General features: G+C 40.1%; 1 protein-coding gene across 1 annotated transcript in view; it reads left to right on the top strand.

Moving 5' to 3' along the window:
• The window catches only part of PROS1 (protein S), a 31,181-nt gene extending 12,344 nt beyond the window's left edge, over nt 1-18,837 (top strand). Inside the window, exons 8-15 of the mRNA XM_026036931.1 lie at nt 5,541-5,662; nt 8,033-8,151; nt 10,269-10,458; nt 11,451-11,618; nt 12,585-12,753; nt 14,311-14,459; nt 15,122-15,338; nt 18,262-18,837. Of these exons, the coding sequence (XP_025892716.1) occupies nt 5,541-5,662; nt 8,033-8,151; nt 10,269-10,458; nt 11,451-11,618; nt 12,585-12,753; nt 14,311-14,459; nt 15,122-15,338; nt 18,262-18,422 (1,295 nt within the window). The 3' untranslated portion in view covers nt 18,423-18,837. The remainder of the gene's footprint in view (nt 1-5,540; nt 5,663-8,032; nt 8,152-10,268; nt 10,459-11,450; nt 11,619-12,584; nt 12,754-14,310; nt 14,460-15,121; nt 15,339-18,261) is intronic.
• Nucleotides 18,838-19,001: the final 164 nt, after the last annotated feature.

Genomic DNA, 19,001 nt, shown 5'->3' with positions numbered 1-19,001 from the left:
TCTCCACCAATTAAACTTTGTGTATGTTTAATACACACATSAGAAATTCAATTTCAGTTGGAGAAGAGACATATGAGCTCTTAGAGCTTTTCCATGGAAGGAAGTTTTCTATTTCCCCAGTTTAAGAAAAATATGTCTGTGACTGAGTTTTATTAAAATGCTACSTTTATGTTATTTCTCAAAAAGATTCAAAAGTAGCATCTTACTAGTTATGAATTCTCTGGCCCATGCCTTTTCGTTCAGTTTTCTGATGACAAAACTTCATACAGTGATAAAGATTACCTGTTSAGACATCAGCTGCTCTTTGTCCAGTTACAACATCCAGTCACTATAATAGTCACTGGCAGAATTTTGTGTCCCCTTTAAATGCACTGGAATGAGAGACGTTACAGTAAATAACCTATTTATGACTCCTCTCTCACTATTCCCTGCAGATATATGGGTGGCATCAAATCAAATTTAAGTATTACTTCTCTTCTGAAATTGGGATCCCAGAAGGTTGCCAGATGCAGACACTGAAAGCAATAAAGTCTTACCTTCTAGAAGGAAGATAATGCTGCTAAAGCTTTCAGACCTGGTTATAACCACATTAAGTGAGTCACCAAATCCTGTCTAAGGACAGGATTGTGCAGACAGACAGGTATTAGCTTTTCATTGTCATGTTACATGTGGGTGGCCAAATTCTATCACTCTTACTAGAAAAATGAAGTTTATGTCTGTTTGTGCACAACTGTGTCCACAATGGCAGATGCAATAGAGATGAAAAGAAAAGGTGGTTCTTTTTTTTTTTTTTTTTTTTTTTTTGTACCAGTTCTTAGGAGAAGGGCAGGGGAAGGACAGGAGTTCTTCATCCCCACTTCTGGGAGCCCCCATGAAGGGAAGATGCCTGTACAATCCAGTATTTGTTTCACAGAAATCATACCAGTTCAGATACAGAATCTGTTTATCTTATTCAGACCTTCCTTTCAATTTCAAACTCTAACAAAAAAAAAAAAGTAGTGGAAATGAGGGATATGCTTATTTTGCCAGAAAGGCTTAGTTTGTAGACAGTTCCTAGGAGGCAAACCAAGAAACCAAAACAAACCTGTGTTCTAAGGAATAACCTAAATATTTTGCATAAAAAAAAAAMCCCACACACAAATGAAAAAGTTAAACAGCACACAGTGYTATATTGCTATATTTCAGGTATTAATCCATACTAGCACGTAGTCTGAAAATTCAATCAGCCTTCGTCCTTCCCACGTGCACATTTAATATTCATAAAGCCCTGCTTATCCACATCCATGCTCTGGGGAAATCACTCTTTTCCTCAGTGGGAGATGCCCTAAGATGACCTGGGCATCGCAGATGCCCAGGGCAGTTCCCTTGTGGCTTATTTTACAGTATCTTTCCAACTCCAGGAAGGAAAATATTTTAGTCTACCACAGAAAGCAGCTGCATGAACCCAGCATGCTGCTCAGGATCATAGGCTTATGAGAGGAGCTTCTCCTGGCTCTTTTTTGTTTTGGCACTGACATTTAGAGAGACCTGTAAAACAGCACAATGCAAAGACGTTGCACACATCTTGAAAGAATAGCAGGATAATTATAGAGTATGTGATTAACACAACTCTGAAAAACCTGCTCCCCACCTCCCCATGCAAGTCAGCATGTTGATAGCCGCACAGTTAGCTGCACACAGTGAGGTCCTGCTTTTTGGACTGACTGGAGGCTCCAGGACATCTACAAAAGGAGACTTCTGTACCCATGCTGGAAGCTTGCCGGGCCCTCTGGTTCTGCAGTGCGCACTGGAGGGAGACTTTGCTTGTGAGCAGGAGGTTGGTATCAGTAATGGAAAGTGACACCCTGGCCCGACACAAGTCTGTGAGTAATTGGCTTAATGATAGAAACTCATCCGGCAAGCAGTGTGTGATAAGCTTTCATAACACCTTCGTAAGCCTCTGTTTATCTACAGGCTCTGTGCCCAAGGAATGTGCTTGAAATAATAATTCTCTTTTAGGGACCTCAGTACACAGATTTTCATTAGTGCTGCTGATTATCCTGTGCTTATAGTTTTGATTTTCATGTTCATGCACTGAAAGAGGTACAAGATCTTTCACAGAGAGCAGGGCCTCCTAAAAGSTCATACCCTGAGACTGGGCCTGGGCCTGGGCAGAAAGGTGCTGTGATATGATTTGACCCTTGGTGAATAACTACTGCAGTTCAGGGTCTTGCTCCCCATCAGAGCCTCTCTGCTGCTGTTCCTCTTAAGAGGTTTTGAGTGGGATGTTTCCTTTCACAGCACAGTGAGACAGGCTATTGCCTTTTTTTTTTTTTTTTTTTTTAATTCCCTCTCACATCTTCTGTTTCCTCAGACTTAAATGGGTTATCAGACCCCAAAATGATCATAATGGAAATGAAAGATATTTTTTCCCAACCAGGCAGAGTAAGAATTCTTCCCACCCAAAACAACATGAGTAGGCTACATTTTGGAATTTAGCATTGCCTCACTAGCAAGTTTGATAGTAGCTGAAAATAAAGGGAAAAGCAACCCCCCTCCCCCCAAAAAAAAGAAAATAGCAGCTGATGACATTGTGACAATGTTTGTAGCCTGTCTTAATTTTAAATGAACATCAGATTGCCAGTCAGCAGAAATTACTACAAAGTGTCTTTCACAGCAGAATCTCTTTCACCAAGCTGAGCTTGCAAGCTGTATCGGGGTTAGGCACCCCACAATGACCCACCACGACCCTGACAATTACTAAATTGAAAAGAGCCCGTTTGCCAAACCAGAGAGAAGGCCCCTAAGCATAAAAGSAGGAAATAGAGGGGTCAGTGAGTTACAAATGTGCATCAGCAAAATTTGTCCTAGCAGACAGAAATGCTGCCGCCAGACTAACTGTGAGCATTRTATCGCAGGCGTACAGGAAGAACTTGGGACAAGCTGCTGAAATAAACACTTAAATACAGCAGCTTGCCCTGGTGTCTTATTTCTCCTAGTACTACAGGTGGCAAATGCCGAAATGAATGAAATACCAATCAAGCTATCAGCAGAGGCTTGTTAATTTATACCTGCAGGAGTCTGTACAAGTATATGTGTATATATATACTTGCAGAGTATATAGGTACAATTTTAATCGGGAAGCTTTCGCAAATCTGAGCAAAGATAAAACTTTCAACACTGACCAACATTGTCCACTGAGGAGGCTGAGTTACTACAGACTATTCTGTTCTATTTTGTTGTAATAGAACAGCAAAAAACAAGTCTGCAAAACATTACGTCAAATCACCTTGAAGACACATTTATACTTCTATATTTCTGCATAAGCAATTTCCTTTACTCTGTTAGCTCAAATTTTGGATGCACATTTGACGGAATGGAGAGAAGCAGGAATATTTCATGYCATTTCTGCAGCTGTTTGCCAAGATAGCCAAAAACAAGCCAAAAAAACTGCAATCACTAACTTTCCACACATTTCCCAGGAAATCTCTTCCAGTCTATATATCAAAMCTTCCCACACATCAGGCACACATGCCAGGCAGTACTTGCTGGTTGAGTCCTAGAGGTCTCTGCTTGTCTTTATATCTAAACATCTCAGAGAATTCTCCTAGAACAGACTATGAAACAACTGGCAGAATGCTTGGTCGGCTCTTAGGTCACTGTTTTTAAAAGTACCATAACCACGTGCAGGGAACTCCCAAGGAGAGCCTTGTCACTGCTCCTGCTACACCCTTTCTGGGAAGAGGAACTATGTGTAGCAAAACAGAAGCCGGTAAGGTGACGGAGTTGGCTGTAGAACTAGAAAATGCCACGTTGAGTTCTGCACAGCTTGGACATATGCAGAGTTATCAGCAGTTTYCCATAGCAGAGTGCTTGAGACCTGAAATGCTTTCACCATGGAAGCAATCCTGCAAATACCCAACCATGCTAAGCTAGTTCAAAACTGCACTGAAACTCCTTCCACAAGGAAAAATGTTATATCCCAAACACTCTGTTACCTCCCAACAGCCCGCTGCAGGACCAGAGATGATTCTCAGCTTGCTAGAGCAGAGGTAGCCTGTCATTCCAGAGAAGTAACTTAGAACAGCCCATGGGAAGAGTGAGCATGGATGTTTGGTACTGTAAGACCAGCATAAAGGGAAATGCAACTTGCTGAGATCAGAAGGTAGAAAGTAAGGTGAGCAGAAAGAGGTGAGATGCAGGCCACAAGAAGGCTGCATTTGAATCCTGAAGCTTAACACGGCCAYGCAGCAGCAAAGCAGACCTAGCACTGCTAGCTGGACCTTGAGCAGAACCTAAGTGTTCTGGCTGTATTCACCACAGGAAGCAACTGTGCAGCTTTTTTAATCTGATTATAGTCACCAGGGAGGGAATGAAAGCCAGAGTACAGACCCTTTGCATTAGTGATTTATGGAAAAGACAAACAGGACATTTTAATAATAGGAAACTTTTCATACAAACATGAGGCTAGTTTCCTCAACCCAAAGGCTGTGAATGTGGTAGAGCCTACCAATTTAAACAGCATAAAAGCTGCTAACACTCTGAGCTTAAGTGATTTGCTCATGATCATTCACTGCAGAGATAGGAATTAGAACAGAATTCACAAACTCCAAATGTAGTATCCTATTTTAGAAGGAGATTATGCATACTCACTGCAAAGCAGCACTTTCTCCAGCAAGGTTTTTCATCTTTTTGAAAGGAAMAGAAAAGAAGTATTTTAATCCTAATAGAACTGACCGTATATAAAACAGATATTTAAAATGCAGGCATCAGTGCAAAATCATTTATACCCACTAGAAGGGTCATTCATTTCAAAGCAAACAGTTTCTTTAATCTGAGGCCCAAGATCACCCTCAGTAGAGTTTTTTACCCAGAAGAGATTTTGTTTGTTTCTGTGTAACAGCTACATTAGCTTTTTAAACAACCTTTCACTTCAAAATTAATGCATACAGCCTACAAAATGGAAAATGGTTTACCGTATTCACAAATATATTTTGTTTTTACTCAACTCTGGTCTTCACAGATTGATGCTGCCTGAAACTTAGTTTTTATAGGTTTATTGTATGTCATTTTAGAGTATAGTTTGCTCTCAGATCCTTTTGGCCTGATGTGAATAAAGCCTGTTTTGTCTACAGCTGCTTGCCAAATACACTCTTAATACTCCAAGTTTGCGTGACATCTCCAGGGGAAGGAAGAGATCTGTCCCAGATGTCATTTCTGCCATAAACAGTAGTGATTTATGGACGTTTCTTTTACTAATTCACTACCCTGTGGCTCATTTTTTTGCTGTCTCGCAAATCAGACCAATTTTCCCCAGATCTGCACACAAGGTGTTTATCTGATTACTAGGGCATACACCCAGGATGTAATTCTAGATCGTAGATCTTTAAATAGGRCATATCCATTTGCATTAGTTAGCTTAGCAATAGTCACCTATTGGATTCATCTTATACAGGACAACATATCTTGTCAATTGTTGCATTAATTTAATGATTTTGTTTTCGGTCTCTGCTGTGAATTCCCTGAATAAATCTCCTTCTGTACATTCCCATTCCTCCTAGATATTGATGAATGTGCTGAAAATATTTGTGCCCAACTTTGTGTAAACTCTCCAGGAAGTTATAGCTGCTATTGTGATGGCAAGAAAGGCTTCAAGCTTTCTAAGGACATGAAGAAYTGTGAGGTAAAACTGCACTGTGTAAAATTCCATGGGGAAAAGTACAAAGTTGGGTATGTCATTATGACAGGGTGCCTTGGATTAGGGAATATAGAAAACTATTCAAGAGCTGATTCACAGTTGCTGAGGAAGCACTCTAAGCTGTGGTTTGGCTCATGGAGCAAACCCAGTAGGGATTTGGATGCCACTCAGTTTGTGTGCGCTCACTTACAGGAATCCTGTCATGGGATGCCTGCCTTGGCCAGTCATTTATTCCCTCGCTGCTTCCAAAATAAAAGTCCCAGCCTTTTCCTATCAAAGTAGCATTTCCTGTCCAGACCTAGAACAGTCTGTTTATCCCTGTGTTACTAGGTTTTCCTTCAGCTGCAAAAAGGTTTTGCTCTTACTCAGTTTGAGCACTGCACTTCCTAGTTGCAGAAAATTTGCAACTCCAGAGAATCCCCGTGAAAGGATTTTCTTGTGAATGGCTCCCTATACTTCAAAAGGTTCAGGCAGGCTGAAACTTGTTATGCGAGATGAGTTCAGATAAATGCTGACAAACAAAAACAAAACAAAGAAAATCCCCTCACATATCTCTAACAGCATAATAAAATTAGGCTTGCACTGTAGAAACAACGTCTGGTTCTACACTGGTATATATTTATTAGATTTTTTCACTATTATTTAATAGCTGAACATTATTGGGGGTCAAGGCATTGGCTTATTCATGGAGTAGGAAGAACCTCTTCTTGCCTCTTACATACTATCTTGTAGTACTGCTGTTTCAAAAGTCAGTAAATGTGTATATGGAGGGTAGTTTGAGGCCTTTTACTTGGAAAAAAATAGCTTCAGCAGCTGAAAATGCATATGCAGTCTTGTACATTTAATGGAATTGCTGCATCATGAAAATTCAAGTCAGAGTTTGGGAATGTTAATCATTAAGAGCTTAAAAGACTAGCAGCAATCTAACATGTTTTGAAAATAACTCCCATTCTTGTTATCCTTCTGTAGAACTCACATACTGACATGATATAAAAGATTTACAGGGCTAACTTGAAATGAGAAAGGCTCTTAGACTCCTACCAGTAGTTCATGAGACATGTACCCTGAACCACATTCTGCAAGAGCCTTCTTGCCCCTTGCCTCTTGCCAGAGCCTATGCCAGAGCATATGCAAGATCCACGTGCAGAGCATAGTGCCTGGTACATAAGCAAGTCCAAGTACTTTGTTTAGTCTGACAAAACTACAGATAGAACATTGATTTTGCTCACAAAACACCAACAACAAAAAGGCAGCAGTGCTTAAGAGTGTACAGGAGCTGACTGAATTCAGTTTACTAAATGTTTTACCTGTTTAAACTTAAACCATATATAAAATATACATTCACTGTATGCACCGTGTTCACTGCTGAAATACAGAAGCTGTCTAAAGCTTCAGGTGCTTAACACCTGAAACAACGTAGGTGCCAAAATCCCTTCTAATTCAAACTGCAGTTGGCTGACAGTTCTTACTCACATCAGACTTTCATTGGAGCACTAGGATTAATGACAGTTTTACATGATTAATGGTAGGGGACCTTTAGTTGCCACAAACCCTTAGATCCTTTCCTTTACAGTGTTCTTATACATAATATTATACAGATCTTATGTTAATATACTTGAAGAGTTTCATCTGTCTACTAAGTTTGCAAAGTATGAGCTCAGTGTTATTCCAACAAGAAGCATATTGCTGATTGCACCGACATCCCTTCCCACAGTTCACATAAGAAGAGCAYACAAAGAACAGCCAGACTGAAATGTTTTCTATTAATTTACCTCTAAATCCACTTGTAATTGCTACTTTGTATTCCAGGTAACAATTCTAATAGTACTGCAGACTGTTCCCCTATGAATAATTGATATCACTATTAATAAAGGAAAGGTTATTTCTTACATTATTTAAATCTGCCCCAGCTTAATTTCCTTCTAACATCTGACTGGCTCTCTGTGCCACACAAATAARGAAACTTGCAGCACCCTAGCAGAAGGTGTTGTAGGCTCCCAAGGAAAGAAAATGGCCCGATGAAAGACTGCAGGTTCTAGTGTCATGATTCCAATACTAAATATATAAATACTATTGGAATCAGACAGAACTATGCTTCAACCTGAATTATCATTGAACAACCTAGCAATGTGGACACACCAGTCACACCAGTCCGCCCTACAGAATTTCCCAAATCATATCACTTTGTTTGTACTTGGGTATTCCTATTAAAAATAAATAAAGGCACTGCTCTGTCCCCTTCACTACCCAAAAAACATTGCTTTAGAAGAACCGACTAATAGCAGAGAACAGAAACTGTTTCATGAGATACCACAGTGCAGAGTTGACTGTTTTTTTCTTCTCCAACATTTTCAGCCTGTTCCAGTATGTATCCCACTGAACCTTGAAAAGAATTATGAACTGCTTTACCTGGCAGAACAATTTACAGGGATTCCTGTTCTGTACTTAAAGTTTAAATTGCCAAATGTCACCAGGTAAGCATTTGCTATTGATAAAAGTATGGATGGAAGTTAGAGGCATTTGTTTCCATTAATTCTCTCAGAGTGCAGAACGAGGGCTCTGCATGCATAAATCACACTGCCATCTCCCCGCTGGTTAAGCTACCTGTGTATGGAGGATGAATTAACTGGAGTTCCTGCATGTACCAGCACTTAGAGGAGGCTGGCGTCACTTGAAAGAGGGCAGACAAGAGTAATGAGTCTGGAGTCAGTTTAAAGCAGCTCTTATTGATCGGAGCCTGTCCTTGAGCCTGCTCATTAGTATAAACAGACGGCAGTTTTCCTGCGTTATAGAAGTGAAAGGTTTCCCCTAGGTAGCTCAGAGGCAGGTAGGAGGCAGTAGCAGATGCATCACAGCAAGGCCACAGCACTCAGCTCGGGCAGGCATGCTCTGCTGGCACCTGAACATGATCACATTGTTGGATAAAAGCACTGAAATCACCTAACCACTCAGTTACTGATGCAGTTGTGAGGAGAATTATGTGGATTGTGAGAAAGAGAATTCAAAGCGATCCAGGTGTAAATATTCCCCCAAAGGAAGACTGTCAATGGCACTGGGTATAATCTGGATTATATAAAGGCCCCACTGATGTGTGAAGAGAGCAGATTGGTGCTTCTTGTASTTCATGCAACTCTTCCTTTTGAAGTAAAGAGCTGAGGAGAATGAGACAATGATACAGAGACAGGAAGATATTTAGAATTTTCATCGTAGAAGTCTGTTATAGGAAAAAAAAAATGAGCTTGCATCTTGCTGCTGCACATGGGAATGGCTKAGGTTTGTATGTTGCTGCTTTGGGTAGAAGCAGTAACAAAGCTGAAACAAAGCCAGGTGCCAATCCCTCTCTGTTCTTTCCTYCAAATAACATTCCAAGGAAACAGAGAAAGAGCAGTACTGTGTCTGCAGGATTTCCTTTACAGCTGTCAGAAAGCCCCTCGTGGCAGTAACCTCTCTATTGCTCTTGAGCTTCCTCAYGGTGACAGCTGAAACATCCGTGATCTTTGCCTTGGCGACCAAGCAACTCCGGGGAACAAGAGGAGCAGCTGTTGAGCTGGTGATCCCCAGAGCCTCAGAGCCTCCCTAAGGGCATAAATATGGATAACTTCCTCCTCTGCTTTGAATCTGAGTTGGCCTGATATTAATGCTCTCCTGGAGCACCTTTCTGAGACTGTAATTATTTGAACTAACAGTCTCTAGGTAAACAAAGAATGTAAAAGACAATGACATCTAGTGGACAGAGAACAAGTCTGGGAGCAAAAGCAACCCAGCATCTCAGTTGCCCATCTGCTTGTCACCTTCAGCAAGTCCTGCTCTCTGTATGCTTGTATCCTTCATCTCTTTTATCTAGTCCAGAAGTTCTAAGAAACAAGGACTGATTCTTACTATACTGATAGCTTCTACTCTAGCTTGGACTGCAATATAAATAACTTTGGTACATATTTTGTGTGTGTATATATATATATATATATATGCATGTGCGTTATATATATATGTATATATATGTATATATATATATAACGCACATGCATATATATATATATATTACACACAAACATATATTATACACACACACACACTCATCCGGTTTCCAGCATCCAAGCAGCAAATCCTCCAGTTAGAGGATGGAGTCTGTAAAGACAATAGTAACCAAAATGAATTGCTCAGTTTCAGGACCTATATAATCTTTCTTCTGGGACTGCACATGGCAATTCCTTCCCATTGTACTAGAACACATCATAGATGATGTTTTTTTTTTTCCCCACACTGCATCTCTGCAGGATGCAATAGGAATGATACCACTATCTTCTTACTCTAGTGACAAGCAAGATCCCTGTCAATCAAAGCTTGTACCAGAAATCATCCAGTTCCCAAATCGAGGTTTTAATCAAAAGATTTTCCCTGAATTCACATGAACAAGACTTGCACTGGATTTTGCTTTTGATTAATAGCATGCAAAAATCCTAACTGCACAGATACACAGTTGCCAAGATTAACATCTATGAACTTTGCTCCCCTGTTTATAGGTTATTGCGCCAGGCTTCTCACTGTCTCATGTACCCTCTCTTATTATAAAAATTCTTTCTTCATAATTCAGATTTTCAGCAGAATTTGATTTCCGGACATATGATGCAGAAGGAGTTATATTATATGCAGAATCCCTTGACAACACAGCATGGATCTTACTTGCTCTTCGTGACGGGAAGATTGAAATTCAATTCAAGAATGAATTTGGAACAAAAGTCACCAGTGGAGGCAAAGCCATTAATGATGGACTGTGGCATATAGTAAGCAGTTTTCCTTCCTCCTTCCCTTCATTTAATACTTATGGGGAAGGTCTGTTCTGATACATAAAGTTGGGGGAAACTAAACAACTTTAAAGAGGTTTAAAATGATGCTCCCCCAATCCTATGTTTAAATTCAACCAAGAAATGTGCAGGGATACCTTACATCTTGAAAATTATGGCACCTGTTTAGCATTGCTAGAGATAACTACCACTATCTGGCAACAGAGGAATTATTCTTTGTAACTATAAAAAAAAAAAAGGCAGTAACAGAATATTTAAAAGTGTGATTGCATGAATAAGTGCAAAATTATGAGACACCTTCTCTAAAGGGCAAGGCTAACTTTTGCTGCACCAGAAACCCAGCTTGTTCTTCAAGCCTGCATGCTGCATCTTCCACTATGATGGAAGGCCTTGTTCAGTTCTAGAGTCTATGAACGACACCAGCTTGGTAGCAGCAGTCAGTATTAAAAACTTGAGTATTGCATACATGTCCTGCTACATTTCAGTACAACTTCCTTGAGATTAATAGCTTACTTTGGCAATGAACTCATTTTGTGTACCTCCCACTTGGAGATTCTGTGCTCAGTTCCAGCCCTGGCACAGGCTGCCCAGGGAGGCTGTGGAGTCTCCTTCTCTGGAGGTCTTCCAAACCCGCCTGGATGCCGCCCTGTGTCCCGTGCTCTGGGTGTCCCTGCTGGAGCAGGGGGGTTGGACTGCATGATCGCTAGAGGCCCCTTCCGACCTCAACCTTTCTGTGATTCTGTGAAAAGGGGAGGTTGAACSAGGAGATCGTTACCGCTTTAGCATCCTTTGGTATGGGCAATTGCCATGATTCAAACAAATATCGTGAAGCAGTGAATGCATTAAAACCCCTTAATGAGATATTGAGACATATATTGTGGGCTTCATAAAATGCATATGTAATTGGTGTTTTAAAATTTCAGGTTTTTGCACATGTGTGTATATATGTACTTATTTGTGTTTAATTCTAGATATCAGTAGAAGAACTAGAACACAGCATCAGTGTMAAAATAGCTAAAGAAGCAGTGATGAATATTAACAGCCCAGGAACTCTTTTTAAACAGTCACACGGTTTCTTGGAAACCAAGGTGTACATTGCAGGATTTCCTCGCAAAGTGGACAACAGTCTCATTAAGCAGGTAACTCAGAAATTAGAAGTAATGCTGATCAAGGCAATTCTGCTATTTGTAGTTTCATGTGGTGTTTGCTTAGTGGTCACAAAGAAAAGAAGAATGGCATAAAATCTATCTAGGAAATGCAGACAGGGTTATTAACCTCTGTTTTGAAAACAAATGCATAGTCTGCCCTTGCTTAGGTATCAGTTATATAAACACAATCCTACGGAGCTAATCCTTAGGTTCAGGATACTGTAGCCCATTTCTTAATACAGCTGTAAGAGTCCCTAGATCACTGCCACTTCTGGGAGAGCATTTCCTAGTGATTCATGTTTAGTGTTGGCCTTTACTTGGCCTGGAATAGATATGGAAATCACTGTGCAGGCACCTTGCATTTTTACCAGGTTCTTTAAAAGCCCAGGCTAGACAAGGCTCCTGATTCACTCAGTCTTTAGTCCCTCACTGCTGCAGCCAAGTTGCTGCAGCCATCTGCCTCGTGGCCCTGGGGGGTCCCCAAATGAATTGCCAGTCTTAGAGGGGTCACCCACCCCTTTCCCCCCACCCCCAAATAAAATAAAATAACCCCTGAGCAGCAGAAGCAACACTTCTTTTTAAAAACCCTTTTCCCCCATAAAAAAGAAAGCAGGAAAAATACAAAGACATACAATAGCCCTTTAACCTAATGGAATTCCAGCAGTTTGTTTGTACTTTTCTACAAGAAAAAGATGAAACATTGAGCAAAGGAGCAGTGCTAGTGATATTGCTTCAAATTCAAAGTTCAAGTTTTCTTTGTTTAGATCGGAACAGCTTTTCTATAGCTAACAGCCATCTATTATGTACAGACTAGTAACATCAAAATGGGAAAAAAATCATAAAATCGGGCATAGTTAAGCCAAGTAATAAGCTGATATGCAAAGTAACTCCTCCTTATTAACAGTGTTTTTAGAACACGTTTGAATACAAATACCCAGTGCTGTGACTCTTCTACAGATTAATCCTCGATTAGATGGGTGCATTCGTGCCTGGAACCTGATGAATCAGGGACATTCCGGCGTAAAAGAAGTCATTCAAGAAAAGCAAAGCAAACACTGCTTAGTCACCGTGGGGAGAGGGTCCTTCTACCCTGGCACYGGAATGGCAAAATTTCATTTAAACTACTGTAAGTATTTTTCTGTCTTGTTTGTTTTATGCTTTTAGTTGCAAAGAATCAACAGATTAAGCCAGGCTCCACTATCTCTAGTGGCAGTTTCAGCAAATTCTGTGAGAATTTTGTTTGAACACATATTCTGATCCCCATGATGTTGTCCCTTTAGTTTCTGAAGGGCTCTAGGCTGGGAAGGGTACTCTTAACTTGCAAAGGGTGGGCACAGTTGAATATCCACTTCCCAGGATCTAATTCTGCCTTGTATTTGTTGAGGCGAAGGCTATTGTATTACTGATTGAAAAAGATAACTAGMGATGGAGACAAGGCTTGCTGATCCTTCTGTTTATGCAATTCTACTTCCAAACACACACCCAAAACCTTTAGCTTGGAGGGCTTATCTCATTTCCTCCTGCACCTACACTTTTCTAACCTGACCTCCTACCCAAAACTGATTTTCTAACTAGAATCCCCTTCTGTAAACCTCAAAGCCCAAAACAGGATCTTTCTTGAGCATCATCCCAAGTCTTATGATCCCCAAATTCTCCTCTCATCCTATTCTACCCTTCAGACCCTCTCTGATCCCCAGTCCTATTCATTCCCAATCTTGCTATTCCTTGCCAGGTCTTTTGTTTAAATTGCTTAGGCCACTTCAGAGATTTCCTCAGCTTTTCCGGTTCTTTCTGGGTTTCCAGCCATCTCAGAGGTTTTTATGGCAATTTCCCCAGTTTTCCTCCTGTTTATGCACTGATACCACACCTCAGTGGGGACCACTGCCTGCCTTCACTGCTCTGCTTTCTGCTCCTCTACCTCCTCCTGCAGCAAATCTCAGTGTCTGCCTACACTTCCTGCTGCACCTCCCATAAACTGTTACAGCCCCATCTTCCCCCCATCTGACTTTCTGTAGGATTACAATTTCAAGTCACATTTTAGCATTTCTATTTCCTGAAGAACCTACCGGAAATCAACTGGATGTGATTTGAGGGCAAGAATATAAAGAAAAGACAGTGACAAGAAAGATGAGACAAATAGTCTTTTAAATAGTAACTTCTATACTGGTTTCACTCCAAGTCTCACAAGACAGCATGATGAAGTTATTTGTGCCACCTGCATATTTATTTTACTCACCTGTGTATTCCCATTTTAACAGTGGAATCGCTATGAGATGTCAGATGTGTGAGGACGGCCAATCTGCTGCTCAGTGGCAGTAATTTATGAGTAAATTTAAGTTTTTTTTTCAGGTTTCATATTAAATTGACCTGTAATTAATGTGGTACCTGCTCCACAWTAGAATGGAAAATGTAGGAGGGAAGAAGAGAGAAAAAAAAAAAAAAAGCCCAAAAACTGTTCAGGGAAAAGTGCAGAATTTATATGGGTTTGGTTTTGGTTTTCCTCTCCAATTTTAATTTAAGATTAGGCCTTTTAAGAGGAACTAGACGTCTAAAGTTCACTGTTTTTCCAGAGATTAGTACTAATTTTTCCACAGTGCAAACATTAAATACTAATTTTTAACGTCCTAACAATTTTTTCTTTGGCACATGGATTTATTAATTTCAATCTTTTCTTTCAAAACAGATAATCTTGACAGTGCTGAAGACTGGCTAATAAACGTGACCATGACTATCCGCCCGTCCGCAGACACCGGCGTCCTCTTGGCCTTGGTTGCTAGTGAGAGAGTGCCCCTGGCTTTGGCCATGGTGGACTCCAACTCTTCTGACTCACAGGTGACCTTGCACTTAGAGCAGCTCCGGGCCAGGCATCAACCCATACAAGTCAACATCTCTTCCATCTTTACCTCACTGAACAGGCTACTGCATTTGTTGAAAACAAACTAAAATAAATTACTTGCTCTTATGGTCGAGATAGGAAGCTGAATTAACATTTTGCAAAGTATTTGGATCAAATACTGTGACATGAAGAAAAGACAGTGCTATTAAAAACTGCTACAGCAGTGACCAAGCACTAAGCACTCTTGTACTTAGTACTATTCATTAGGTCATGTCTTTTCTTAATCTTTCAGTCCAAACACACAAAACAGGAAAGGGAATGTAATAGAACTAGAGATATAAATATATAGCAAAGACAACATRCTAGTTATGATTCATAGATAGTCCTTAAGTTTTGGAGTTCTTCCAAAGAAGCATATTTGGTTTGTCTTCAAAAGTGATGGATATACAGCACRTAGCAGCTTCTCTAACTTTTACAACTTAAAGTACTAGTCTTAAAAATGTAGATCTAACATTCCTCTTTTTTTCCCCTTACTTCCAAATTCAAAGTACATATGAACCAAATTAAAATGCATTAGAACTAAAATACACAGGAAGCACAYTGAATTTGTGTTAGAAGTTACATGTGACATCTTTCTCCCTTCCATTCTTCCATTTAGGAAATCATTGTGACCATTGAAAACATCACTGTCGCACGCCTGGAATCAAAGAAGTTATGCACACCTAAAAAAGTGCTGGTAGGACTTCTCGTAACCAAAGAGCAACTTGAACTGTCAGTAGATTCACACACAGACAGAAGCAGCAGCTCGGAGCAGCTGTCTGTCCTGCATGAAGCAATGCTGGGAAACGTCGTTACATACTTGGGTGGCCTGCCAGGTGAATTGCTTTTCTCTTCATTAAATCATTCATTTTTACAATTTTTCTTACTCAGACTTAACCAAGATAGAACCACAACTATATAATAAGAAAAATTTTTAATGTTTCTAGTTTTCATGCAGTGTTCTCAGCATTTGAAGGAATCTGCTTCTCAATAGCAGCATTACTGGGCCTTTTTAAAGACATGAGCAACTCTGCGGGTGTTTGAATTCAGAAATAATTGGGAAAGAGCCTTTTTTTTGAGCTGAGGAGAAATGAACAATGTGTATTTCTTTCATGCCCCCAACTGGCTCATTTTAGGAACTGCGTTAGCTCTGTAAGAGTCAAAACCAGGCAGCTCTAAGTAAATTTCTGCTTCTGTAAGAAGCAGAGATACCACAGGAGGAGTCAGGGATTATTTGGTTATAACAATTACACATTGGACAAGAGGCAATTGTTAATTCTTGAGACAGAAAAGTCTTGAAACAGAAAGTAACATTTTGTTCAAAACAACCTGCAAGGGATTCTGCCTTTAGATGCCAACAAGCATCTTTGTGCATCACGTTTAGCTACCAGCATGTTTAGCTTCAGGGAGAATCATGCAGAAAAATAATATTGTCACATTTGAGGATATTTCAAACCTCAAATCCTAAAACCTGTGATAGAACTTTTCCATATCCTCCATTAAAGAGAGTTTTAGGACRAATAAGTTGTAATTCCAAAGGGAATCCTAAGTTTGACCACCAGTTTTGATTTGACATCCATTCCACATGTGCACTGTAATCTCATCGCACTGCCCCAGGCATATTTAGTCTCTACTTCTTATCTGCAGTGTAATGTCTTCTGCAGAAGGCAAGGGCACATTGGAGGAGTAAGAGGGAGAAGTACAGATCCATTAGGAACAATCTCTAGGCATATCTTCCAAGGTAATGCACATGGGGGAAGCTGGAAATGTCATTCCATCCTCTAGAATTCCCTGGCAGAGCAGAAGCAAGATATCTTGGGCAGCCCTGCAGGTACCACAGCCTCTGTCTCTAGTGTTAGCTGCCTCTTCATCCGGCTGTGTAAACAGTAATTGACTCATTCTCTGCAAGGCTTAATACAGCTGTAATCAAGCATAGCACAATTTAAGCACACACAAAAAAAAAATCTCTCCTGTTTTTGCCTTTGAATGGATATGTAACATCTTGGAAAGCAGCTCACCAGGTAAGTTCAAATTCAGTGTATGAAGTGAGGAGAGCAGTAATGGAGAGGTACCATCAGACACTGTGACAGCAAAAGCATCCACTTTTTGTAATGTTTATTGAGCTAAATTTGATTTTAGTTTAGTTCAGTAGAAAAGCGAGAGGAAATCAGTGTCTACTTAGAGGTGAGCCAGAGGGTTAATTGAAACTTAATTAACTTAACTAGGATTTGGTTATTTCTTAGCACTCCTTCCCTTTGTGATATTTAGGTGCTTCTTCTAGGACTTTGCCAGCTAGAGAGTAATTTGAGCCGTAAGAGCTTAGACCTTGGCTAAAGTCACGCATTCCAACTAAATAAGCAGCAACTATTAATTAGCCCTTGTTGCACCATACAACTAAGTTCAACTTCCCAACTTCTCAACTTTACAAGGCRGCTTTGACTTGTAAATTAACAAAAAAGTTTTGTATCTGCCATCAGATACACTACACAKAGGTCAGTCTCTACACAGAGGTCTCAAAAATACAACATTATCCAAAATAACCTCCTCCCTAACAGTCTTTATTGCCAAAGGGGGAGCAGAAGGGAGAAGTAATATGGAAAGGCTATTTTAAAATCCCAGTGTGTAGCCACTATGGCACATTCATCCCAGTTCACCTCTGGAAAGCCTCTGGGGTTACTGAGCAACATGAAAGGAGAGGTAATGATCCCTATGCGGAGCTATAGCACTAAGAACTTTATGGTTCAAGKACACTTAAAATTGCATTTTGTGAAGACCAGAATGCCCCTTTTGATACATGTTTCTTGGAACTAGAAACATGTTAGGGTATTTATGTCGATTAATTCAGTACTTTCAGTGCCAGCTAAATGAGGCTTGCGCAGTCCTACAGCACTAGGGTGTTRACAGCAACAAAAAAATGGCAGAAGAGCACATRGCGCAGGACTATCTCTGCAGTGCCTCAGCTTACAGCAAACCAAAATCAGAAGGAAGCAGAATGCCATACCCCCAAGATACCAGGGATGATCATGGATATCTTCTAGGAGAAACAGAATGATTAAATCTGAAGGATACAGGATGATGTCAGCCTCTAGGCATCCTCATTTTGTTGCTGAAGGTACTTGGATTACCTTCCATCTACCCTGCAAGGACCTGGTCCTACCCTCAGAGCACTTAATATAYGGCCTGCTGGAAGCCAGCAAATCAGGGGGCTGATGCTGCCATAACCTAAACAATAACTAAATGAGCAACAGAAGTGAGTCTTCTGCAGAGAARTCGCTTGGAAGAATCAGTAAGGAAGCAATAAATTCTGCAGAGCTCCCAAGGGTCTCCTATCTGAGCACTCACAGCTTTGAATCCAGAGTAGTTTTCTGGCAAAAGCCAAGTGGCTCTTCCAGTGACCCCTACACCCGTAAACATCTGTTTGTAGGTCAGGAGAAGAACAGTAGACTCCAGGAAACACAGTACTGGTTCACTGTAGTTAATACAGGAAATATCGCTAAGGAAAAAAACCCTTGCATTTATTTACTTCTAATGCATATTTCATATTTTATCGACCTTCTCAACTTCCCTGACTTCAACTCAAACACTTTAACAAAAGGCAGAAGAACTTACAAAAGTTAAACCTTTCCTGCCAAATTGCTGTTTTCTCCCATGCATTACTGATGGATAGGGAATGGAGTGTTCCCTGCCCTTTTGCTCATCTGAAAAAGGCATAGGATGTTGCATGCCTCGGCCTAATAAATTGAATGTGTTTCTGTGCAGATGTTCCTCTGGGTGCCACATTAGTAACTGCTTTTTATAACGGCTGCATGGAGGTGAAGGTCAACAACAGACAGCTGGATCTGGATGAAGCCATTTTTAAACACAATGACATTAGATCTCACTCGTGCCCACTTGTTATGGAAGAACCATTCAATTCTTAATTTAACTTTTTTCCTTTCAGATATAATTTGTGTAATTAGTCTCTTGCCATAATGAAGCCTGTATTATTTGAATTCAAGATGTGCCAGGAAAGTAATCAACAGCATGTTTTTCCTCCCTTTGATGTACCATGGGGAAAAAAAATATCCCCTCTCCTTTCAGCAGTAAAGAGACATAATCAAGATCAAAATTCTGTAAAATGTTCTTTTATTCATGTCAGTGGTAAATCTTAAACCCAGATTTATCTTCTGTATTCATTCTACATCCTTGATATATTTAGTTTGGAGAGGCAGTKCAGAAAGTTCTGATTGGAACCAATTTTGCATCTTATTTTTGATATATCAGCACAAAGTTACACATTGCAAGTTTTGGCAGAGTATTTGAATCTAAACAAAACCATKCCTGTTAACTTTTCCAAACACAACATACATGGAAAAAATCTCTACAGGTTTAATATGTGCTTTAAGTAAAGAAACGCCACAACATTTCCAGCTAAATCTTTCTGTAGACATGTTTAATGTTTACAAATTTTAGTAGTATCAGGGAAGCAACTTAAATACAAGTTAGCTTTTTTTTTTTTT

Source organism: Nothoprocta perdicaria, unplaced genomic scaffold (genome assembly GCF_003342845.1).
Source record: "Nothoprocta perdicaria isolate Ctin4 unplaced genomic scaffold, notPer1 scaffold_188, whole genome shotgun sequence".
Lineage (NCBI taxonomy): Eukaryota > Metazoa > Chordata > Aves > Tinamiformes > Tinamidae > Nothoprocta > Nothoprocta perdicaria.
Note: the sequence above shows the minus strand (reverse complement) of the source record. Positions and strands in the feature narration are given on the sequence as shown.